The sequence below is a fragment of the Pristiophorus japonicus genome, chromosome 22 (assembly GCF_044704955.1).
Source record: "Pristiophorus japonicus isolate sPriJap1 chromosome 22, sPriJap1.hap1, whole genome shotgun sequence".
Taxonomy (NCBI): Eukaryota; Metazoa; Chordata; class Chondrichthyes; family Pristiophoridae; genus Pristiophorus; species Pristiophorus japonicus.
In genome coordinates this window covers 68062563-68088746 of record NC_091998.1, presented here as the reverse complement: position 1 = coordinate 68088746, position 26184 = coordinate 68062563, and the positions used below count along the sequence as shown (strand labels likewise).

At 49.7% G+C, this 26184-nt stretch overlaps 1 protein-coding gene across 1 annotated transcript in view; it reads left to right on the top strand.

Annotated features, from left to right (window-relative positions):
• LOC139234800 (tetraspanin-15) overlaps positions 1-19870 on the top strand; it is a 319258-nt gene extending 299388 nt beyond the window's left edge. Inside the window, exon 8 of the mRNA XM_070865490.1 lies at positions 17954-19870. Within this exon, the coding sequence (XP_070721591.1) occupies positions 17954-18223 (270 nt within the window). The 3' untranslated portion in view covers positions 18224-19870. The remainder of the gene's footprint in view (positions 1-17953) is intronic.
• The last annotated feature ends 6314 nt before the right edge of the window (positions 19871-26184 follow it).

The following is a 26184-nucleotide window of genomic DNA, read 5'->3' as shown; positions in this document are numbered from 1 at the left end:
CAAGAGGGAGTTAGATAGGGATCAAGAGGTATGGAGAGAAAGCAGGAAAGGAGTACTGTGGGAATGATCAGCCATGATCTTATTGAATGGTGATGCAGGCTCGAAGGGCCGAATGGCCTACTCCTGCTCCTATTTTCTATGTTTCTATGTTTATTTGCACCTCCCATTAGCGCCTACGGGGGGGGGGCGATAATGGGGCGCTAAGGGTTCACAGACCAAAATCACCGACGCACGGGAAATTTCCTGCCGGTTTTGCGCTGGTGCTAACACTTACCGCCTCGCTCTCTCGCGTCCCGTAGTTCGTGACATCATCCGGTGCGCAGCGCCCCGTCATCGCCCCGGATGCAATATTCGCTTCCGCACCCTGCAGTATCAGCGAGCGAAAACAACGGCAGCTGCAGGAGGCGTTGCCCCCTCGGCCGGCCGCTTGGGGAGCGCTAATTAAAGGCCGTGGTGGGCAGGTCGGGCAAAGTTTATTTATCTCCCCATTGCGGTGCCTCCTGATTTCCTGCACCCGCGATTACTCAGCCTCCTCACTCAGAGAGCTCAGCCTCCTCACTCAGAGAGCTCAGCCCTGCTCACTCAGAGAGCTCAGCCCTCCTCACTCAGAGAGCTCAGCCTCCTCACTCAGAGAGCTCAGCCTCCTCACTCAGAGAGCTCAGCCTCCTCACTCAGAGAGCTCAGCCCTCCTCACTCAGAGAGCTCAGCCTCCTCACTCAGAGAGCTCAGCCTCCTCACTCAGAGAGCTCAGCCCTGCTCACTCAGAGAGCTCAGCCTCCTCACTCAGAGAGCTCAGCCTCCTCACTCAGAGAGCTCAGCCCTACTCACTCAGAGAGCTCAGCCTCCTCACTCAGAGAGCTCAGCCTCCTCACTCAGAGAGCTCAGCCGTGCTCACTCAGAGAGCTCAGCCGTGCTCACTCAGAGAGCTCACCTCCTCACTCAGAGAGCTCAGCCTCCTCACTCAGAGAGCTCAGCCCTCCTCACTCAGAGAGCTCAGCCCTCCTCACTCAGAGAGCTCAGCCCTCCTCACTCAGAGAGCTCAGCCCTCCTCACTCAGAGAGATCAGCCCTCCTCACTCAGAGAGCTCAGCCTCCTCACTCAGAGAGCTCAGCCTCCTCACTCGGAGAGCTCAGCCTCCTCACTCAGAGAGCTCAGCCCTCCTCACTCAGAGAGCTCAGCCCTGCTCACTCAGAGAGCTCAGCCCTGCTCACTCAGAGAGCTCAGCCCTCCTCACTCAGAGAGCTCAGCCTCCTCACTCAGAGAGCTCAGCTCTGCTCACTCAGAGAGCTCAGCCTCCTCACTCAGAGAGCTCAGCCTGCTCACTCAGAGAGCTCAGCCCTGCTCACTCAGAGAGCTCAGCCCTCCTCACTCAGAGAGCTCAGCCTCCTCACTCAGAGAGCTCAGCCCTCCTCACTCAGAGAGCTTAGCCCTCCTCACTCAGAGAGCTCAGCCTCCTCACTCAGAGAGCTCAGCCTCCTCACTCGGAGAGCTCAGCCTCCTCACTCAGAGAGCTCAGCCCTGCTCACTCAGAGAGCTCAGCCTCCTCACTCAGAGAGCTCAGCCCTCCTCACTCAGAGAGCTCAGCCTCCTCACTCAGAGAGCTCAGCCTCCTCACTCGGAGAGCTCAGCCTCCTCACTCAGAGAGCTCAGCCCTGCTCACTCAGAGAGCTCAGCCTCCTCACTCAGAGAGCTCAGCCTCCTCACTCAGAGAGCTCAGCCCTGCTCAGTCAGAGAGCTCAGGGTTGCTCACTCAGAGAGCTCAGCCTCCTCACTCAGAGAGCTCAGGGTTGCTCACTCAGAGAGCTCAGCCCTGCTCACTCAGAGAGCTCGGGGCTGCTCACTCAGAGAGCTCAGGGTTGCTCACTCAGAGAGCTCAGCCTCCTCACTCAGAGAGCTCAGGGTTGCTCACTCAGAGAGCTCAGCCCTGCTCACTCAGAGAGCTCAGCCTCCTCACTCAGAGAGCTCAGGGTTGCTCACTCAGAGAGCTCAGCCCTGCTCACTCAGAGAGCTCAGCCTCCTCACTCAGAGAGCTCAGGGTTGCTCACTCAGAGAGCTCAGCCTCCTCACTCAGAGAGCTCAGCCCTCCTCACTCAGAGAGCTCAGCCTCCTCACTCAGAGAGCTCAGGGTTGCTCACTCAGAGAGCTCAGCCCTGCTCACTCAGAGAGCTCGGGGCTGCTCACTCAGAGAGCTCAGGGTTGCTCACTCAGAGAGCTCGGGGCTGCTCACTCAGAGAGCTCGGGGCTGCTCACTCAGAGAGCTCAGCCCTGTTCACTCAGAGAGCTCGGGGCTGCTCACTCAGAGAGCTCGGGGATGCTCACTCAGAGAGCATGATAACTCAGTCACCCCAGCATTGGCCCTTTAAGCGAGGGAAGGAGCCTGTGCAGACAGCAGCGTTGCACTGAACATTGTTCAGTGCTCTGCCCATACAGCGCTCTGAGGGAAGGGGTAACAGTTGATTTAGCTCCACTTCCCACTGGGATTGCTAAAGCGGAGGTTCCCGTCAACAGCAAATATTTTTCGCCCGGTGATACTTTTGCGTTCCCTGAAAAGTTATCGCCCCAAGCAGGGCGCCAAGCAATTCCTAGCCCCAAGTCACCAATGACATCTTCTATGACTGTGACTCCCTTGTCACTTCAGGCTCACTGTCTCTGGGGTATTCATAAGAGAATAAGAAACAGGAGCAGGAGTCAGCCATTCGGCCCCTCGAGCCTGCTCCACCATTCAATAAGGTCATGGCTGATCTGATCTTGGGCTCAGCTCCACTTCCCTGCCCGCTCCCCATAACCCTTCACTCTCTGATTGTTCAAAAAACTGTCTATCGCCACCTTAAATATATTCAATGACCCAGCTTCCACAGCTCTCTGGGGCAGAGAATTCCACAGATTTACAACCCTCTGAGAGAAGAAATTCCTCCTCATCTCAGGGCAACCCCTTATTCTGAAACTATGCCCCCTAGTTCTAGATTCCCCCAAGAGGGGAAACATCCTCTCTGCAGCTACCCTGTCAAGCCCCCTCAGAATCTTATATGTTTCAATAAGATCACCTCTCATTCTTCTAAACTCCAATGAGTATAGGCCCAACCTGCTCAACCTTTCTTCATAAGACAACCCCTTCATCTCCGGAATCAACCGAGTGAACCTTCTCTGATCTGCCTCCAATGCAAGTATATCCTTCCTTAAATAAGGAGACCAAAACTTTATTCAACAGACCAGAGCTCTGCAGCCTCAGGTAAGAGTAAAATATTAGTGGGAATGATATCAAGACACAGATGAGATAAGATAACAGGTTGTGAGATGACAGTAAGACGTGCAGTAATGTTCCGTGGTTCGAATCCTATCCTGGGCTAAGCTAGCTAACGGCCAGGCCGCAGTTGAGACATTACATTTGACCTCGGAAGCTCTGCTCCCGATCGCCTTCCTGTGACACCTGCTGTGAGGAGCACACATGGCCGTTGGGTGAGAACAGAAAAAAGAAAGCCATGAATTAATTGTCAGCTGTGGCTCAGTGGACTCGCCTCTCAGTCAGAAAGTTGTATATTCAAGTCCCGCTCCAGCAGCACATAAATCTTGGAGCGCTGCACTGTCAGACGTGCTGTTTTTAGGATGAGGCCCCGTCTGCCTTCTCAGGCGGAAGTAAAAGATTCCATTGCACTGTGTCAAAGAAGAGGGGATTTGAGTACAGGGGCAGGGAGGTGTTGCTACAGTTGTACAGGGCCTTGGTGAGGCCACACCTGGAGTATTGTGTACAGTTTTGGTCTCCTAACTTGAGGAAGGACATTCTTGCTATTGAGGGAGTGCAGCAAAGATTCACCAGACTGATTCCCGGGATGGCGGGACTGACCTATCAAGAAAGACTGGATTAACTGGGCTTGTATTCACTGGAGTTCAGAAGAATGAGAGGGGATCTCATAGAAATTAAATTCTGATGGGTTTAGACAGGTTAGATGCAGGAAGAATGTTCCCGATGTTGGGGAAGTCCAGAACAAGGGGTCACAGTCTAAGGATAAGGGGTAAGCCATTTAGGACCGAGATGAGGAGAAACTTCTTCACCCAGAGAGTGGTGAACCTGTGGAATTCTCTGCCACAGAAAGTTGTTGAGGCCAATTCACTAAATATATTCAAAAAGGAGTTAGATGTAGTCCTTACTACTAGGGGGATCAAGGGGTATGGCGAGAAAGCAGGAATGGGGTACTGAAGTTGAATGTTCAGCCATGAACTCATTGAATGGCGGTGCAGGCTCGAAGGGCCGAATGGCCTACTCCTGCATCTATTTTCTATGTTTCTATGTTTCTAAGAGCAGGGGAGTTGTTCCCCGTGTCCTGATCAATATTTATTCCTCAATCAACATAACAAAAACAGATTATCTGCTCATTATCACATTGCTGTTTGTGGGAGCTTGCTGTGCATAAATTGGCTGCTGCGTTTCCCACATTACAGTAATGACCACACTCCAAAGGGCTTTGAGATCGGTGGTCGTGAAAGACACTATATAAATGCAAGTCTTTCAAAAAATGTATATCGTGCCTTTTATGACCAATGGCGTGCAGTCACTGTTGTAACCTGGGAAACCAGGATATGTTTTGGCTGGTGCACTCTGCCAGCCAAGAACCTGCTGACACTCAATGCCTAGGCTCACCCCTGAAAAATGGGCACTTGGGTGAGGTACCGGGGTGAGCCTAACAACACCCAGTGTACAATAGACACAAGAGGCGGTGAGGGAAGGCCAGCACACACATGTACACGGTGCATTTACCGGCATGTGTTCTTCATCTTGATCTGAACTCTGTCATTTCCAAGAGCACTGTTAATTAGACTCTCCAATCTGCAGTTAAAGAACACGGTAAATATTTAGAATTGACAAAATGAATTTGGTCTTTGGCTGAAAAATGGAGCTAATTAAAACATGTTGGCTCAAATGTAATGACGATGTTAGCTGTATCAAATCGATCAGAAATGTGTTTACGGGTGACTAGAAGCTGAAGTTAATGGAATCTGCTGAATTACTGAGTTGTTAATAAGGACTTCTTCACAAGTATTCATCATCTATACGGCCTTTCGTTTTGAAGTCAAGTTGTCGTCACGGCAACACAGGCTGTCCAGGAAGCCAGACAAGCGACCTGCATCCAGTTCCCACCAGAGCCTCTGTCCCGGGCACTCGCCTGGTGACTGTGCCCACCACGGCCCCCTTTGTCTGAGGAAAGTACCAGGTCTCGGCCTAGTACGGCTTCCTCTCTCCCTACAATCCCCACATCCCACCGTCGTTCCCAATCCCATCCCACCCAAATCTCCACCCCACCCCTAACCTCACCCCCCCCACCCCTAACTTCCACCCCACCCCTAATCTCACCCCCCTGCCCTAACTTCCACCCCACCCCTAACCTCACCCCCCCACCCATACCCCCCACCACTTGCAACATCAGAGAGCAGCCATGAGGGTGCCCACTGTCACATTCAGGGTGCCCTGTCACACACTCAGGGTGCCTACTCTCACACTCAGGGTGCCCACTCTCACACTCAGGGTGCTCACTCTCACACTCAGGGTGCCCTGTCACACACTCAGGGTGCCCACTCTCACACTCAGGGTGCCCACTCTCATACTCAGGGTGCCCACTGTCACACAATCAGGGTGCCCACTCTCACTCTCAGGGTGCCCACTGTCACACTCAGGGTGCCCACTGTCACACTCAGGGTGCCCACTGTCTCACTCTCAGGGTGCCCACTCTCACTCTCAGGGTGCTCACTCTCACACTCAGGGTGCCCTGTCACACACTCAGGATGCCCACTCTCACACTCAGGGTGCTCACTCTCACACTCAGGGTGCCCTGTCACACACTCAGGGTGCCCACTCTCACACTCAGGGTGCCCACTCTCATACTCAGGGTGCCCACTGTCACACAATCAGGGTGCCCACCTCTCACTCTCAGGGTGCCCACTGTCACACTCAGGGTGCCCACTGTCATACTCAGGGTGCCCACTCTCACTCTCAGGGTGCCCACTCTCACTCTCAGGGTGCCCACTGTCTAAGAAAGCAATAAAGAAAGGGAAGATAGATTTCGAAGGTAAACTTGCGCAAAACATAAAAACGGATAGTAAAAGCTTTTACCGATATATAAAATGGAAAAGAGTGACTAAAGTAAATGTTGGTCCCTCAGAAGATGAGAAGGGGGATTTAATAATGGGAAATGTGGAAATGGCTGAGACCTTAAACAATTATTTTGCTTCGGTCTTCACAGTGGAAGACACAAAAACCATGCCAAAAATTGCTGGTCACGGGAATGTGGGAAGGGAGGACCTTGAGACAATCACTATCACTAGGGGGGTAGTGCTGGACAGGCTAATGGGACTCAAGGTAGACAAGTCCCCTGGTCCTGATGAAATGCATCCCAGGGTATTAAAAGAGATGGCGGAAGTTATAGCAGATGCATTCGTTATAATCTACCAAAATTCTCTGGACTCTGGGGAGGTACCAGCGGATTGGAAAGCAGCTAATGTAACGCCTCTGTTTAAAAAAGGGGGCAGACAAAAGGCAGGTAACTATAGGCCGGTTAGTTTAACATCTGTAGTGGGGAAAATGCTTGAAACTATCATTAAGGAAGAAATAGCGGGACATCTAGATAGGAATAGTGCAATCAAGCAGACGCAGCATGGATTCATGAAAGGGAAATCATATGTAACTAATTTACTGGAATTCTTTGAGGATATAACGAGCATGGTGGATCGAGGTGTACCGATGGATGTGGTGTATTTAGATTTTCAAAAGGCATTCGATAAGGTGCCACACAAAAGGTTACTGCAGAAGATAAGGGTACGCAGAGTCAGAGGAAATGTATTAGCATGGATAGAGAATTGGCTAACGAACAGAAAGCAGAGAGTCGGGATAAATGGGTCCTTTTCGGGTTGGAAATCGGTGGTTAGTGGTGTGCCACAGGGATCGGTGCTGGGACCACAACTGTTTACAATATACATAGATGACCTGGAAGAGAGGACAGAGTGTAGTGTAACAAAATTTGCAGATGACACAAAGATTAGTGGGAAAGCGGGTTGTGTAGAGGACAAGAGAGGCTGCAAAGAGATTTAGATAGGTTAAGCGAATGGGCTAAGGTTTGGCAGATGGAATACAATGTCAGAAAGTGTGAGGTCATCCACCTTGGGGAAAAAAAACAGTAAAAGGGAATATTATTTGAATGGGGAGAAATTACAACATGCTGAGGTGCAGAGGGACCTGGGGGTCCTTGTACATGAATCCCAAAAAGTTAGTTTGCAGGTGCAGCAGGTAATCAGGAAGGCGAATGGAATGTTGGCCTTCATTGCGAGAGGGATGGAGTACAAAAGCAGGGAGGCCCTGCTGCAACTGTATAGGATATTGGTGAGGCCGCACCTGGAGTACTGCGTGCAGTTTTGGTCACCTTACTTAAGGCAGGATAAACTGGCTTTGGAGGGTGTATAGAGACGATTCACGAGGCTGATTCCGGAGATGAGGGGGTTACCTTATGATGATAGATTGAGTAGACTGGGTCTTTACTCGTTGAAGTTCAGAAGGTTGAGGGGGAATCTTATAGAAACATTCAAAATAATGAAAGGGATAGACAAGATAGAGGCAGTGAGGTTGTTTCCACTGGTCGGGGAGACTAGAACTAGGGAGCACAACCTCAAAATACGGGGGAGTCAATTTAAAACCGAGTTGAGAAGGAATTTCTTCTCCCAGAGGGTTGTCAATCTGTGGAATTCTCTGCCCAAGGAAGCAGTTGAGGCTAGCTCATTGAATGTATTCAAGTCACAGATAGATAGATTTTTAACCAATAAGGGAATTAAGTGTTATGGGGAGCGGGCGGGTAAGTGGAGCTGAGTCCACGACCAGATCAGCCATGATCTTGTTGAGTGGCGGAGCAGGCTCGAGGGGCTAGATGGCCTACTCCTGTTCCTAATTCTTATGTTCTTATGTTCTAACAGTCAGGGTGCCCACTCTCACTCTCAGGGTGCCCAGTGTCACACTCTCAGGGTGCCCACTCTCACTCTCAGGGTGCCCACTGTCACACTCTCAGGGTGCCCACTCTCACTCTCAGGATGCCCACTCTCGCTCTCAGGGTGCCCACTCTCACACTCAGGGTGCCCTCTGTCACACTCTCAGGGTGCCCACTCTCACTCTCAGGGTGCCCACTCTCACACTCAGGGTGCCCTCTGTCACACTCTCAGGGTGCCCACTCTCACAGTCAGGGTGCCCACTCTCACTCTCAGGGTGCCCACTCTCACACTCAGGGTGCCCACTCTCACACACTCAGGGTGCCCACTCTCACTCTCAGGGTGCCCAATCTCACTCTCAGGGTGCCCACTCTCACACTCAGGGTGCCCACTCTCACACTCTCAGGGTGCCCACTCTCACACTCAGGGTGCCCTCTGTCACACTCTCAGGGTGCCCACTCTCACTCTCAGGGTGCCCACTCTCACACTCAGGGTGCCCACTGTCTAACACTCAGGGTGCCCACTCTCGCTATCAGGGTGCCCACTGTCTAACACTCAGGGTGCCCACTCTCGCTCTCAGGGTGCCCACTGTCGCACTCTCAGGGTGCCCACTGTCTAACACTCAGGGTGCCCACTCTAACACTCAGGGTGCCCACTCTCACTCGCTCCTGCAGCCTGGCGGGTGTTCTGCCTCCTTTCTGCACAAAAGCTGCAGGTGACAGTAAGATTTTGGGGAGTGCGGTCAGAGCTACTCCCCCACAGTACGTCACATCGTTTGGAAAACCCAAATGTAGGTAACCGATGCTGCCTGTAATTAGTGTTTGGTGTGCTGCAGGGCCGGGGCCTGTGATGGGCCGGGGGAGAGGCCGGGGGCGGGGTCTGTGCCGGGCCGGGGGTAGGGGGCGGGGCCTGTGACGGGTGGGCCGGGGCCTGTGATGGGCCGGGGAGAGGCCGGGGGCGGGGTCTGTGCCGGGCCGGGGGTAGGGGGCGGGGCCTGTGACGGGTGGGCCGGGGCCTGTGATGGGCCGGGGAGAGGCCGGGGGCGGGGTCTGTGCCGGGCAGGGGCGGGGCCTGTGCCGGGCCAGGGCAGGGCTTGTGCCGGCCCGGGGGTAGGGGGCAGGGCCTGTGACGGGTGGGCCGGGGCCTGTGATGGGCCGGGGGAGGGGCCAGGGGCGGGGCCTGCGACGGGTCAGGGCGGGGCCTGTGACGGGTGGGCCGGGGCCTGTGATGGGCCGGGGGAGGGGCGGGGCCTGTGACGGGCCGGGGCGGGATCTGTGCTGGGCCGGAGGGCCGGGGGCGGGGCCTGTGACGGGTGGGGCGGGGCCTATGACGGGATGGGGCGGGGCCTGTGACGGGGTGGCGTGCGAGCCATTCCATTTTCGAGCAGGTATGGTTAATTCCAAATCACGAAAAGTTGTGACACGGGTTAGCAAGGCCATAAAAAGCAAACCAAGCACTCGTGTTTATTTCTGGAGGGATAGAATTGAAAAGTCGGGAAGTTATGCTAAACCTGTATCGAACCTTGGTTACACCACACTTGGAGCACTGCGTACAGTTCTGGTCGCCATATTATAAAAAGGATATAGAGGCACCGGAGAGGGTGCAGAGAAGATTTCCAAGGATGATGCCAGAAATGCGAGGGTATACATATCAGGAAAGGATGAACAGGCTGGGTCTCTTTTCTCTTGAAAAAAGAAGGTTGAGGGGTGACCTAATAGAGGTCTTTAAAATGATGAAAGGTTTTGATAGAGTGGATACAGAGAGAATGTTTCCATTTGTGGGGAAGACCATAACTAGAGGCCATCAATATAAGATCGTCACCCAGAAATCCAATGGGGAATTCAGGAGAAACTTCTTTACCCAGAGAGCGGTGAGAATGTGGAACTCGCTGCCACAGGGAGGGGTTGAGGCGAATAGTATCGATGTATTTAAGGGGATGCTGGACAAACACATGGGGGAGAAGGGAATAGAGGGTTATGCTGATAGATTTAGATGGGGAAAGACGGGAGGAGGCTCGAGTGGAGCATAAATGCAGGCATGGACTGGTTGGGCCGAATGGCCTGTTTCTGGGCCGTATATCCTGTGTATATGGTCCTGTGTTTATGGTCCTGTGTATATGGTCCTGTGTATATCATGTGTATATGGTCCTGTTTATATCCTGTGTATATGGTCCTGTGTATATGGTCATGTGTATATGGTCCTGTGTATATCCTGTGTATATGGTCCTGTTTATATCCTGTGTATATGGTCCTGTGTATATGGTCCTGTGTAATGTGGGTGAGCAGCCTGCGCAGGACCCTGCGGAACGCTGCGAGGTCACATGACCGTGCAGCTTCGTGGGAATGTTGGTGGTAACTCTCTGAGCTTATTAAAGAGAGGAATGGCACCTCGTTCTTTGTGCCTTCCTGCTGTCTGCTCTTCCAGTGAGACATCACAGCCGTGGCTCCGTAGGCAGCACACTTACCTGTGAGTCAGAAGGTTGTGGGTTCAAGTCCCACTCCAGGGACTTGAGCACAAAAATCTAGGCTGACACTCCCAGTGCAGGGCTGAGGGAGTGCTGCACTGTTGGAGGTGCCGTCTTTCGATGTGCTGTTAAACCGAGGTCTGCTCTCTCAGGTGGATGGGACCGATCCCACTGCACTATTTGAAGACGAGCAGCGGAGTTATCCCTGGTGTCCTGGGGCCAATATTTATCCCTCAATCAACATAAACAAAAAAACAGATGCTGTGAGTGGAACTGTTCTAAGTGCCAATTGGCTGCTGTCAGTTCCTACATTACACCAGTAACTACACTCCATTAGTTATAAATCGCTTTGGGATGTCCTGAGGTCATGAAAGGCGCTATATAAATGCAAGTCTTTTTTCAACTAAACATATTGCAGATAATGTGCAGCATTGGTGAGCGGCCTTCAGTGAACAAACTGATAGTTGGAGATCACCCAAAGAATTCGTGGGTTCCCCCAGGCAACAGAACTACTGTGATTTATTCTTCACAGTCCTCTGTTGGTCCATGAGGCTGATATTGTTCTCCCAGTCACAATCCCTGATTTGCAGCACAAAGTAAGATGTTTGCAAATTAGACCTTTCTCCATCAGGGTCGTAGTTTTTCCTCTGAAGGATTATGGATGAGCAACTGACCCAGGTTACACTCTCGACATAATTATCGCTGCCGAGGCATAACGATGTAACGTCAGTCCTGAGTGATTCACTTCTCAATTAATGATAAGACACATCCAATTATCCTCAGCCCTTGTTTCATGCTGCACCAGCCTGTTCACAATCTCATTGTCCTTAACCCCGAATTCAGCTTCCGAACTCATATCCTCTTCATCACAAAGACCACCTACTTCCAGCCCCATAACATCGCCCTTCTCCGTCCCTCCCTCAGACCGTCTGTTGCTGAAACCCTCATCCATGCCTCTTTCACCTCCAGACTCAACTATTCCAATGCTTTCCTGGCTGGCCTCGCACCTTCCACCCTCTGTAAAGCAAATGGGATGTTGGCCTTTATTACAGGAGGATTTGAGTATAAGAGTAAAGACGTCTTACTGCAATTATACAGGGCCCTGGTGAGACCGCACCTGGAGTATTGTGCACCGTTCTGGTCTCCTTACCTAAGGAAGGATACTTGCCAAAGAGGGAGTGCAACAAAGGTTCATCAGACTGATTCCGGGGATGGGGGGATTGTCCTATGAGGAGAGATTGAGTAGACTAGGCCGATATTCTCTAGCGTTTAAAAGAATGAGAGGTGATCTCATTGAAACATACAAAATTCTTACAGGGCTTGACAGGGTAGATGCAGGGAGGATGTTTCCCTCTGGCTGGGGAGTCTAGAAACAGGGGTCACAGTCTCAGGATAAGGGGTCGGCCATTTAGGACTGAGATGAGGAGAAACCTCTTCACTCAGAGAGTGGTGAATGTTTGGAATTCTCTGCCCCAGAGGGCTGTGGGGGCTCAGTTATTGAGTATATTGAAGACAGAGATCGATAGATTTTTGGATATTAAGGGAATCAAGGGATATGGGGATAGTGCAGGAAAGTGGAGTTGAGGTCGAAGATCAGCCATGATCTTATTGAATGGCGGAGCAGGCTCGAGGGGCCAAACTATTTCTTATGTTCCCTGAATGCCCTCCATTGCTCCTGTACTGGGAGGGCGCTGAGCTCTTCGAGTCTCAGTGCAAAGAGCGTGAAGAGATCAGGCACAGGCAGCGGAAGGAGCGCGCGGCAAACCAGCCCCACCCACCCCTTCCTTTTACGAATGTCTGTCCCACCTGTAACAGGGACTGTGGCTCTCGTATCAGACTGTTCAGCCATCAAAGAACTCACTTTGGGAGTGGAAGCAAGTCTTCCTCGATTCCGAGGGACTGCCGATGATGATAAAAAAAATCAAAGAGCAAGTTATTATTTAAATGGAGAAAGATTGCAAAGTGCCGCAGTACAGCGGGACCTGGGGTTACTTGTGCATGAAACACAAAAGGATAGTATGCAGGTACAGCAAGTGATCAGGGAGGCCAATGGTATCTTGGCCTTTATTGCAAAGGGGATGGAGTATAAAAGCAGGGAAGTCTTACTACAGCTATAGAAGGTATTGGTGAGGCCACACCTGGAATACTGCGTGCAGTTTTGGTTTCCATATTTACGAAAGGATATACTTGCTTTGGAGGCAGTTCAGAGAAGGTTCACTCGGTTGATTCAGGGGATGAGGGAGTTGACTTATGAGGAAAGGTTGAGTAGGTTGGGCCTCTACTCATTGGAATTCAGAAGAATGAGAGGTGATCTTATCGAAATGTATAAGACTATGAGGGGGCTTGACAAGGTGGATGCAGAGAGGATGTTTCCACTGATGGGGTAGACTAAAACTAGGGGACATAATCTTAGAATAAGGGGCCGCCCATTTAAAACAGAGATGAGGAGAAATTTCTTCTCAGAGGGTTGTAAATCTGTGGAATTCGCTGCCTCAGAGAGCTGTGGAAGCTGGAACATTGAATAAATTTAAGACAGAGATAGACAGTTTCTTAAACGATACGGGAATAAGGGGTTATGGGGAGCGGGCAGGGAAGTGGAGCTGAGTCCATGATCGGATCAGCCATGATCTTATTGAATGGCGGAGCAGTCTCAAGGGGCCGAATGGCCGACTCCCGCTCCTATTCCTTATGTTATTATAAAAGCAAAGAGATCATGCTGGAACTTTATAAATCACTGGTTAGGCCTCAGCGGGATTATTGTGGACAATTCTGGGCACCAACCTTCAGGAAAGATGTAAAGGCCCTAGAGAGGGCACAGAAGGGGTTTACCTGGATGTTACCGGGGATGAGGGATTAAATTATGAGGAGAGGTTGGAAAAGTTGGGATGTTCTCCCTGGAACAGAGAAGGTTCAGAGGTGACCCATTCGAGGTTTTCAGGATGATGAGGGGGTTTTGACAATAGATCGAGATAAACTGTTCCCTCTGGCGAGTGGGTCAGTAACCAGAGGCCGGAGATTCACAATCATTGGCAAACCATCGAGCGGGGAGGGAGGGAGGGAGGAGAACGGTTTCACTCGGAGCGTTGTGGGGATCTGGAACGTTCCACCAATAATTTTAAAAGGGAGTTGGACAGGTGCAGGAGGATGAAGAACTGAGGGTTACGGACGGAATGCAGGGGGTGGGACTGGGCACGACTGGACTGTCAAAGAGCCAGCGCAGGCCCGATGGGCCGAATGGCCTCCTTCTGTTCTGTTCTGTAACCTTCTATGATTCTATAAATCAAACTACATTCAGCAAAATGCTGCGGACGCTGAAAATCTGAAAAAAAAGCTGAAAATACTGGAAATACTCAGCAGGTCAGGCAGCATCTGTGGAGAGGGAAGTAATTGGGGGGAGGTTTAGAAGGGATTTGAGAGGAAATGTCTTCACCTAGAGGGTGGTGGGGGTCTGGAACTCACGGCCTGAAAGGGTGGTAGAAGCAGAAACCCTCACCACATTTAAACAGTAATTGGATGTGCACCTGAAGTGCTGTAACCTACAGGGCTACGGACCGAGAGCTGGAAAGTGGGATTAGGCTGGGTAGCTCTTGGTCGGCCGGTGCGGACACAATGGGCCGAGATGGCTTCCTTCCGTGCTGTAAATTTCTTTGATTCTATGAAACAGAGTTAGTGTTTCAGGTCGACGACCTTTCGTCAAGTTGGAGGTGTAACTGGTTTTAAGCAAGTACTGAGGCTGAGAAAACGGGGCAGGGAGGGCTGTGACAGGGTGGAAGGGAGGAGAGATTAAATGATGAAAGGGATGATTCTTCGCAATTCATTGTTGACTTTCTCTCTGGAACTTCATAGCAGATCTGTGTTGAATTCAGAAGCTGCATTCTGAAAGTTGAAGGCTGCAGTCTGCAGTAACAATATGTCAGCTCCAAGCTGTTTTAGTAAAAGCCGACCAGTGTTTCAATAATAAACATGACTGCAATGCAATAGTAAAAGCTTTGCTTATCTCTTTATTTACTTTCCTTCAAGCTTTTCCTCCTCACTTGACAAGGATTACACTGTTTTAATTAAAAAGGAGCCTGACTCAATGCTCGGTAACCTTATTCCATGGCAAGCAAAGTGCCTGTCTGGGTTTAATGAAATCGATGTTGCTTTCTCATTGCCGTTCAGTCAGATGGTATCGCAGTGAGCTGTTTGTGTGAGTCTCAGATCACTGGTAATGAAGGCTATCTCACTGGAGTTGAGGAGTTGTTTCACACAAGTGAAAGATAATTCAGATATTGTAATTAGAATGAGATACATCCGAAACAAACAATTTCACAAGGGATGAAGACACAGTCATGAATGTGTTTGTACGGTTGGTCATATGATTGGAATAATATGTGCGTTTCACAGTTCCCCATTGAGTGCTCTGTCTATAAAAGTGATTTAGCAATATTCCCAAATTAATATTATTTTGCCCTGTAAATCTGATTTGGACAGTTGCCAGACTGGAAGAGGGATTGACACTTTTCCCCGAGTCACGCAAGCTTCTGTCTCCAGTGCACATGCCTGCCATCTTAACAATGTCTTCAGTTAGTAGGATGGCATGGTGAACAAAGTATCGAGGAGGGGGCATTAAGGCTAGATTTCCCCCTGTTACAGAGTGCCCCACCAACTCCCCTCAAATACTGTGCTAAGGCTGGGGTAGGTGGCAGTGGGCGGCTGAACATGATACGCTTTTCTAGTATCAGCTGTGGCTCAGTGGGCAGCACTCTCGCCTCTGAGTCAGAAGGTTGTGGATTCAAGTCCCACTCCAGGGACTTGAGCACAAAAATCCAGGCTGACACTCCAGTGCAGTGCTGAGGGAGTGCTGCACTGTCAGAGGTGTTGTGTTTTGGACCGAGGGCCCCATCTGCTCTCTCAGGTGGATGTAAAAGATTCCAGGGCACTATTTCGAAGAAGAGCAGGGGAGTTATCCCCGGTATCCTGGCCAATATTTATCGCTCAATTAACATAACAAAAACAGATTACCTGGTCATTATCACATTGCTGTGTGTGGAAGCTTGCTGTGTGTAAGTTGGCTGCCGCGTTTCCCACATTACAACAGTGACGACACTCCTAAAGTATTTCATTGGCTGTAAAGCGCTTTGAGACGTCTGGTGGTTGTGAAAGGAGCTGTATAAATGCAAGGCTTTGTTTCTCTGTTGTGTAAACCCGGCCAGCTGTGTTGCAGCATCGCCTGCGAGATGGGAGCGGGTGATTTAATTTATCGCATGGCTTCAGGAGAAGAAAGAGCTTGCTAGCAGACCAGCCTCCTGTTTTACATTTTGCAAAGAGGTGTCACTTGACTTGAGAGTTGTCTCGAAGCACAATAGACCATATGGAGCATGGACTGAGAGAGAGGGAAAGGACCCGTGTACCTGCCCCTGCTGGGAAATCTCAGAGCCAGGGAAAGGACCCGTGTACCTGTCTCCGCGGGAAATCTCACAGAGCGAAGGAAAGGACCCGTGTACCTGCCCCTACTGGGAAATCTCCCAGAGCCAGGGAAAGGACCCCTGTACCTGTCTCCGTGGGAAATCTCACCACAGTTACCTCAGATTTCATTCTTGTTGCTTTGGTTGTGCCACGAAAATTAGTTAAAAAAAGATAGGTTGAGAGAACAAAAGCTGGCAGAGAAAGAAAAGACTTGCATTTATATAGCACCTTTCATGACCACCGCACGTCTCAAAGCGATTTACAGCCAATGAAATACTTTTGGAGTGTAGTCACTGTTGTAATGTGGGAAATGCAGCAGCCAATTTGCGCACAGCAAGCTCCCACAAACAGCAATGTGATAATGACCAGATCATCTGTTTTTTTGATTGCAGGATAAATATTGGCCCCAGGACACCGGAGATAACTCCCCTGCTTTACTCTGAAATAGTGCCATGGGATCTTTTCCATCCACCTGAGAGAGCAAACGTGGCCTCTGTATGACATCTCATCCAAAAGACGGCACCTCTGACAGTGCAGCACTCCCTCAGCACTGCACTGGAGTGTCAGCCTAGATGTTTATGATCAGGTCTCTGGAGTGAATCTTGACCCACGACCTTCTGACCCAGAGGCGAGAGTGCTGCCCACTGACTGAGATGATGTGCACCAGATACAATGGGCCCAAGTTTCGGCCTCAGTTGCTCCTGATTTTTTGGAGCAACTGGTGTAGAATGGAGTATCTTAGAAATTCAAATTCTCGGCATTTAGTTTGCTCCAGTTCGAGTCAGTTAGAACAGTTTCACTTTGGAACAGAATTTTTTTTTCAAAAGGGGGCGTGTCCGGCCACTTACGCCTGCTTTCAAAGTTTCGGCAGTGAAAACTTACTCCAAACTAACTTATAATGGAGTAAGTGAAGATTTTTGTACGTTGGAAAAAACCTTGTACAAAACTTTAGAAAATCAGGCATAGGTTACAAGTCAGGCGTAGGGAATTGGGGGGGGGGTTTAAAGGGAAGTTTACAAACATTAAACACTTCAGTTTTACAAATAAAGAGCCATCATCAATAATAAATGATAAAAACATCAATAAATCAACCAATAAATCAATCAAAAGAAATTAATAAGAAATAATTTTTTTTTAAATCAATAAATAAAACATTTTCTACATACCGACTGCAGCACCGGGAGCCCTCCAACAGCGTGCTGGGATCCCCCCCCCCCCCCCCCCCCAGTGTGTCTCTGTCAGTGTCTCTATCTCTCTGTCTGTCAGTGTCTGTGTTTCTGACAGCGAGGGGAGGGAGGGGGCAGGGGGAGGGAGTGAGGGAGGCAGAGGGGGAGGGAGGGAAGGGGGAGGGATGGGAGAGAAGGGGGGAGGAGAAGGGGAAGGGGGGGAGGAGGAGAAGGGGAAGGGGAAGGGGGGGAGAAGGGGAAGAGGGGGGCAAGGAGAAGGGGGGGAGGCTGAACGGGCTCGGCTGGGCCCAAGACTTCGGGCAGGACCCGTCCCCAGCATCAGATTTACAGGTAGGTGGCGTTGGGTCGGGTCGGGTCCGGGGTCGGGAGCGCGGGTCGGGTCGGGTCGGGTCCGGAGGGGGGTCGGGAGTCGGGTCGGGGTCAGGAGCACGGGTCGGGTCGGGTCGGGTCGGGAGGGGGGTCGGGAGTCGGGTCGGGTCAGGAGCTGGGCGTGGGAGGCAGCCTTATGCACGCAGCCCCAGTGAGGCCATTCGGCCAGGGCTAGGGGGCTGCGTGCTTCGGGCCCCTCCCACTGTAGTGCGCTTGTGCAGAGGTCCCGGCACTGTTTTCAGAGCAGGGACCTGGCTCCGCCCCCTACAGCTCGTGCTGCACCGCGCCTGGCTCCAGAGGACCAGCAGGAAGCCGGAGAATAGGTAAGTTTTTTTTAGGCGCACTTTGTGGCGCGAAAAACGGGCGTCCAGGTCGGGGCTGCGCCATTCTAGGCACGGCCCGAAACTTGGGCCCAATATATGCATCGGGAAAAGTTTTTTTTTAATGAATCGTCTATGTTTGAAGGGTATATTTGTTGTAATAAGCTGTGTAACAGCAGGTTAAGCTGGCCTGTTATCTGTTGCAGGTTTTGGGGATTGTGCTGAGCTGCCTGTACCTGGAGAAACTACCCGGACTGATGGACCAAGTGGACGGATTCACAAGGTCCATTCCGTACCAGCAGCTGGATCTGTCAGGGGCCGGCTGGTGCCTGTGTCTGCCCAGAGAGGAAGGTTACCAGCCAATGGAGGATGCTGACATCCCAGGAGCGATGCAATCTCTCCAAGAAATGCAACTGATCGGCACTGAACATGAAGAGGCCAATTGGGAATCGGCTCCAACGTCCAACATGTGTTGAAAGCGGTCACCAGCCAGTTCAACAACACTAAACAAAGATATACCGGGTTTGGCATTCTGCATATGTAGTGGGACTGGCTTTTATTCATTCTGGCTGGGACAACATCAAGAAGGTTGTGGGTTCAAGTCCCACTCCAGGAAATTGAGCTAAAATAAATCTAGGCTGACATTCCAGTGCAGGGCTGAGGGAGTGCTGCACTGTCGGAGGTGCCATCTTTCAGATGAGACGTTAAACCGAGGCCCCATCTGCTCTCTCAGGTGGATGTAAAAGATCCCACGGCACTATTTCGAAGAAGAGCAGGGGAGTTAACCCCGGTGTCCTGGGGCCAGTATTTATCCCTTAATCAACATAACAAAAATAGATTATCTGGTCATTATCACATTGCTGTGTGTGGGAGCTTGCTGTGTGCAAATTGGCTGCCACATTTCCCACATTACAACAGTGATTATACTCCAAAAGTACTTCATTGGCTGTAAAGTACTTTGGGGCGTCTGGTGGTCGTGAAAGGCGCTATATAAATGCAAGTCATTGTTTTTCTGTTAGTGATGGTGTCCCAATAAGGTGCTCAGTCACCACGCTAGCAAAAAGCCAATGACAAAGGGCTGTGTGCTGAGACGTGTAGATGTGGAGAAGGTCGTGTAGGTCACGTCTGACCCATTCAGACCCCACCGCTCCTGATTGTCAGTTCTGGGCCTTCCACCGCCAAAATACAGTGCAAATTAAATCTCTTTTAAAAGAAAAGGTCTCTCTAAATTTCTCAGCTAAACTTGTTGGAGAGTAACACAAGATGAAAGGTTGTACCATCTTGCCAGCAACTTCTCAAACTGCAATCTCCGATGTTAGTTTTCACTGGGCCACTGGGGAGTAGCAGAGCAGAGGGCACGTATTCCTGTTCGAAGACGGAGAGAATACTGCTCATGCGTTAACCCGGCCACTTTTACACTCCTCCTAACTTCAATTTGTGCAGCATTCAAATCATTTCTCAGTGCCATATTATTTTGCGTGCTTTTCCGTTATTGGTTAGCCAGTGCACACTTTATGCTAATGCCAAGTGATTTTGTCTTCTCATCTATGCAAATGGTGTTAGTTGATGTAGGTGGACATCACGCCAATCAGATGTACGAAGTGGTTGTCAGATCGCCCTCAGTGGGTAGCCTCGTACTGTTTCAGTTGGCATCGGCAGCAGTATAATTACAATCCAAGCAATGTGAAGTCCATACAGTTCCTGTGTATCCACAGCACCATCAGAGAAGTGTTTGTGAATTTAATCTTCTGACTTTTTAATGTTAGCAGGCACTTAATCAGCCTTTAACATTCATTCAATTGGAATTCTAACAGCAGTAAGGTCTCCATTTTCCCTAGTCAGGGATCAATGCGAACTCAGCAATATAATGGGGCTGTCATCTCTGTGTCGATCTAATAGCTACAGGTGTGACCCCTGCTGCATCACAATGCACAGAGTCTGTTGTTCTGTGACATCTTTGTATCTTAACTGAGTTATCCCGTGTCACAGCCCTACACTGAGTTATCCCGTGTCACAGCCCTACACTGAGTTATCCCGTGTCACAGTCCTACACTGAGTTATCCCGTGTCACAGTCCTACACTGAGTTATCCCGTGTCACAGTCCTACACTGAGTTATCCCGTGTCACAGTCCTACACTGAGTTATCCCGTGTCACAGTCCTACACTGAGTTATCCCGTGTCACAGCCCTATACTGAGTTATCCCGTGTCACAGTCCTACACTGAGTTATCCCGTGTCACAGTCCTACACTGAGTTATCCCGTGTCACAGTCCTACACTGAGTTATCCCGTGTCACAGTCCTACACTGAGTTATCCCGTGTCACAGTCCTACACTGAGTTATCCCGTGTCACAGTCCTACACTGAGTTATCCCGTGTCACAGCCCTACACTGAGTTATCCCGTGTCACAGCCCTACACTGAGTTATCCCGTGTCACAGTCCTACACTGAGTTATTCCGTGTCACAGTCCTTCACTGAGTTATCCCGTGTCACAGCCCTACACTGAGTTATCCCGTGTCACAGCCCTACACTGAGTTATCCCGTGTCACAGCCCTACACTGAGTTATCCCGTGTCACAGTCCTACACTGAGTTATCCCGTGTCACAGTCCTACACTGAGTTATTCCGTGTCACAGCCCTATACTGAGTTATCCCGTGTCACAGTCCTACACTGAGTTATCCCGTGTCACAGCCCTACACTGAGTTATCCCGTGTCACAGCCCTACACTGAGTTATCCCGTGTCACAGCCCTACACTGAGTTATCCCGTGTCACAGTCCTACACTGAGTTATCCCGTGTCACAGTCCTACACTGAGTTATCCCGTGTCACAGCCCTATACTGAGTTATCCCGTGTCACAGTCCTACACTGAGTTATCCCGTGTCACAGCCCTACACTGAGTTATCCCGTGTCACAGCCCTACACTGAGTTATCCCGTGTCACAGCCCTACACTGAGTTATCCCGTGTCACAGCCCTACACTGAGTTATCCCGTGTCACAGCCCTACACTGAGTTATCCCGTGTCACAGCCCTACACTGAGTTATCCCGTGTCACAGCCCTACACTGAGTTATCCCGTGTCACAGCCCTACACTGAGTTATCCCGTGTCACAGTCCTACACTGAGTTATCCCGTGTCACAGTCCTACACTGAGTTATCCCGTGTCACAGTCCTACACTGAGTTATCCCGTGTCACAGCCCTACACTGAGTTATCCCGTGTCACAGCCCTATACTGAGTTATCCCGTGTCACCGTCCTACACTGAGTTATCCTGAGTCTCGTGCTGCTAACTTACACCAGATTATTGTCACTGACTCTGGTCTCATGAGAAATTGCCGGAGTAATCAGTTATATTGCACCATCGGAACTGTGGCACTGGATCTATCAGCACCGCACCACTCATGAGTAATAGGAGAAAGATTGAGGAATGCACTAAAAACTAATTATATTAGCTATGGCACCACACTTCAGACCAGAGCAGTTTAGCCTCCATTACTGGTTGTTTTGAAGAGGGTCTGGATGAGTTCAATAGTCAGGACATTCTCTGTTCACCTCACAGAGCTGCACTTTGAATCCAGCCCAGACTGAGTAGTCCTCTATCTTTCCCCTTTCTACCTGCAAGGACCTCAGGCCACAGCGGTCAACACTGCAAAATTGGACACTGAGTTGTCTTGTTGCTCACAGTATCAGAAATGTTGTTGTCGGAGGTGGTATAACATACACACGGGCTGGAGGGGTAGGTTTTGGCATGTGACTGGGACCTATTGTTGGGGAGAGAATCCAGGAACTTTTACTCTGCATATGGCCTCTGAGCGTTTGATGCTGACACTTGATGAGCGCACAAATTCACCCGAGCAAAAGACCATTAAGAAGTAGTTGGATGACTATTTATCGCAGTATTAAACATTTTGGCTATAATTTAGAAGCAATTAGTGTGCTTTGGTTCCAGTATATTGGGTCCACGGGAGCGTGGTTTGTAGGGTTTAACAGGACAGGGTTGAAGGGTGACTAGGTTGATAATCGCAGCATTTGACTGATGTGACACTAGAGACTGATAAATTTATCTCCTCTTAAAATGTTTATGGCCGCTTTTAGCAAATTAAATAAATTTAAAAATCCGCAGTGATGTAAACCTTTGGCTGGCTTCCCTGGAGTGTGTCCCTCCATCATTTAAAGGCAGAGAGGGCGATTGGAACAGATTCAGGAGATTATTTTAGCAGAGCTTTATTTGAGTGGGCGTGGAAGAATGCCCCAGGATAAATGGAGCAGTAAAGATTTCCTGTAAACAATACTGAGTTCCTGCAGTCACCTCCTTTCAGGCGAATTCAGTCAATTCTACTTCATTGTAACGATGGATGCTGTCATCAAATCTAAGAGGGACCTGGATCAATAATTGACAGGGGCAAGTGATTAAGGGGTACGAGATTTAATAGTGTGTTATTTTTCAAACTTTAGCAGCCGGATGAAAAGCGGTGGCCCTGTACACTACAATGTTTATCTGACAAACAAGTGCAAATGACTGAAACTCTCGATTGTCACAGTTCATACTTGGCCAAATCCCATCCAGTATGAAAATATCCATGGTACGGGGTTGAGGAAACAGATGGATTAGTTATATTTAGTATGAACCTACAGGATGGGGTTGGATCCACTGTGACATTCCGTCCCCACTTCTACACAGCGTGCCATTCCCTCAGCAGCCCTGATCATCGGGGTCCCAATGTTGTCGAGACCTACCTGGGCAAAGTTACATGTTTAGGGAAATGTTGTAAGATGATTCTTTGCGGGAAGAGGCCGTCGGAGAAAAAAATTGTGTTTTTAAAAACCTGGAACGGTGTTGGTTCTCATTTGTAGATAACATTGATTTTCAAATACAAAACTGAAGGTGTGTTTTGAAATTAAATTATGAGAACATAGACTCGTGTCTGGCCACTGATGATGTTGTGACAGCTTCTATCACCTCTGTCGTGCTCAGATTTATGGTCCAATGTTGGGGTCAAAAAGTCACTGTTGGATTTTGTGATATTACATATTGATGGATCTGTTTTATAAATTGAATTGTTTCGATTTTGGGGACAAAAAAAGTCAATTACTCACCTACATAATTTATACAGGTGTCAATATTGTCTTTGATGGTTGTTAAACAAATTGAAGAGCAGAATGAGCTGGCCTGAACTGACTCCCACATACTCGCTAAGTGAAACTTTTTGGTAACATTTAGATCGTGGTGATTGGGGCATCTTCAGATTCTTTGTGTGGTGACCCATTGAATGTTGACCATCCATTGATTTTGTGGGAGTTCAGCAGATTTGATGCTGGTTGGATTTCTATTACTCTCCTATTTGTCGTTAAAATATAACAGGATCACAGAGCCTTAACCCATTGGCTCATTGTAACCATGCCAGCTCTTTGCTAGAGCAATCCACTGCCCCGTTCTTGACCCATAACAACAACCACTTGTATTTATATAGCGCCTTTAACGTAGTGAAACGTCCCACGAAGCTTCACAGGGTATTATGCGATTAAAATTTGCCATTGCCACATATCAACCTCTGCTTTAAATCTGTATCTTGCTGCAATCATTGTGCATGAGTGAGCTTAACCAGTGAGGCTGTTTGGCCACAGGATCAGCACCGCAGAAACCAATCCTGCCCTCACCCCACACAACGCGGTTCCAGCAAGGGAGAATTGATAGCAGTCAGGAGAGTGAATACTGGTCTTATTTCCATCCCTAATCAAGGGGCTGTCTGACCAACCGTAGTGTCATTGTGGCTGAGATCAGCACTGACCAGCACAGTACAGGACATAAGAACATAAGAAATAGGAGCAGGAGTCGGCCATTTGGCCCCTCGAGCCTGCTCCACCATTCAATAAGATCATGGCTGATCTGATCCTGGCCTCAGCTCCACTTCCCCGCCCGCTCCCCATAACCCTCCACTTCCCTATCATTAAAAAATCTGTCTGTCTCCACCTTAGATACAGAAAATGCTGGAAATCTCAGCAGGTCCGACAGAATCTGTGGATATGCTCTCTCTCCACAGACGCTGCCTGACCCGCTGAGATTTCCAGCATTTTCTGTTTTTATTCCAGATTCCAGCATCCGCAGTGTTTGGCTTTTGTATCCGCTTTAAATATATTCAATGACCCAGCCTCTACGACCCTCTGAGAGAAGAAATTCCTCCCCATTTTTGTTTTAAATGGGCGACCCCTTATTCTGAAACTATGGCCCAAGTTCTAGATTCCCCCACGAGGGGAAACATCCTCTCTGCATCTACCCTGTCAAGCCCCCTCAGAATCTTCTATGTTTCAATAAGATCACCTCTCATTCTTCTAAACTCCAATGAGTACAGACTCAACCTGCTCAACCTATCATGAAGACCCCCTCATCTCAGGAGTCAACCGAGTGAACCTTCTCTGAACTGCCTCCAATGCAAGTATATCCCTTAAATAGGAACCTGGGCTCATCCTGCTCTTTATAACTCAGCCAACCAGTGGACAAACTCATCTTTTAGTTATGTGGCCTCAATGTGCAAGGTGGGAGCTGTAGAGGCAGGAAGTTTGACGTGAATAAATACAACTTGTGACCCTCCCCATGATGGGACTGTTGACCTTCACTTGGTAAGTCGCTGTGCTGTGGCATCACGGAGCCAGGCATGGGGCAACAAAAGCTGCACTGGCTCCAGTGCGACATTTCGCAGCAAGCGGCTATTCCGCACATCACGGCTCACTTCAACAATACTTAGAAGTTGAAATAAGATTGGAACGTTTACATGGCTGAAGGAATCTAATTTGGATTTGAGCCCAATGGTGTGCAACATCACTTTGGTGTCTGAAAGGGGCAGGGAGCCAAATGTGTGGCTGGAATTGTTATTGATGGGGCAGGTGTGCACCTTTAACCCCAATTCAAAAAATAAAAGTGATGCTGCCTGCTTGATGGCTGGCTCACAATAAGCTGGAGGACACACAGACCAATCTGTTCTCTGCAATCATTTCCATCTCATTTCAGAGTCCTGGACTGTTATCAGCCACTCGAGGCTGTTTAAAATGAGTCAGTCATTCAAGCCTTCGACTAAAGTTCCAGCTCAGACCTGACGGTGCATTAAGCAGCGAAGAAATGCTTAATTCTTCCTTCTTTTATCCTGCATTTACATCCGGGCTTCCCCAATGCTCTTCTCAGTGGCCTCCCCTGCGTAGAATCTAACTCGCCCAAAACACACTTTCCCAAACTAGGTCCCACACTCAACTCTCGTCCCCAGCCTGTCCTCGCTGATCTGATCTGTACTTGCGTGCAGTCAGTCGAAGGCATTTGACCAACTGTCTCCCACCGTCATATCCTGCTGGGAAATAAAGATATCCCACACTTCCTCTCGGGTGGGCATAAACGATCCCACGGCACTACTTCGAAGAAGAGCAGGGGAGTTATTCCTGGTGTCCTGGCTAATCATCATCATAGGCAGTCCCTCAGAGTCGAGGAAGACTTGTTTCCACTCTAACTGAGTTCTCAGGTGGCTGTACAGTCCAATACGAGAATTACAGTCTCTGTCACAAGTGGGACAGACAGTGGTTAAGAGAAGGGTGGGTGGGACTGGTTTGCCGCACGCTCTTTCCGCTGCCTGCGCTTGGTTTCTGTATGCTCTAGCCGACGAGACTTGAGGTGCTCAGTGCCCTCCCGGATGCACTTCCTCCACTTAGGGCGATCTTTGGCCGGGGACTCCCAGGAGTCAGTGGGGATGTTGCACTTGGTCAAAGTCTTCTGGCCAATATTTATCCAGCAATCAACATAACAAAACAGCTCATGACCAAATAATCACATGGGAGCTTGCTGTGCGCAAATTGGCTGCCGCGTTTCCCACATTACAACAGTGACTACACTGCAAAAGTACTTCATTGGCTCTAAAGTGTTTTGAGACGTCCGGTAGTCATGAAAAGCACTATATAAGCTGTGGCAAGTGCCCGATTTCAGCCATTCTCCATCCTCCCTGTGACAAGCTCACCGGCATCGGCAGAAACACCACTATGACACCATCAAGTAATTTCATTCAAGTTCACCCCAGGAAATTAGGCGAGGTGAATTACATAGAGCGCCCAGCACAGATGCCGGCCGTTCAGCCCAACTGATCTAAGCCGGTGTTTGTGCTCCATACAAACCTCCTCTCACCCTATCAGCATACCCTTCTACCCCTTTCAACCTCCTGTGTTTATCTAGCTTTCCCTTAAAGGCATTCATGGTCTTCACCTCAACCACTCCCTGTGGTAGTGAGTTCCACATTCTCCCCACTCTCTGGGTAAAGGACTGATGGTCAGCTGCGTTTTTTTATATTTGTTCACCATGTGGGCATCGCTGGCAAGGTTGGCATTTATTGGCCATCCCTAATTGCCCCTCGAGAAGGTGGTGGTGAGCCGCCTTGTACAACTGAGTGTCGCGCTGGGCCATTTCAGGGG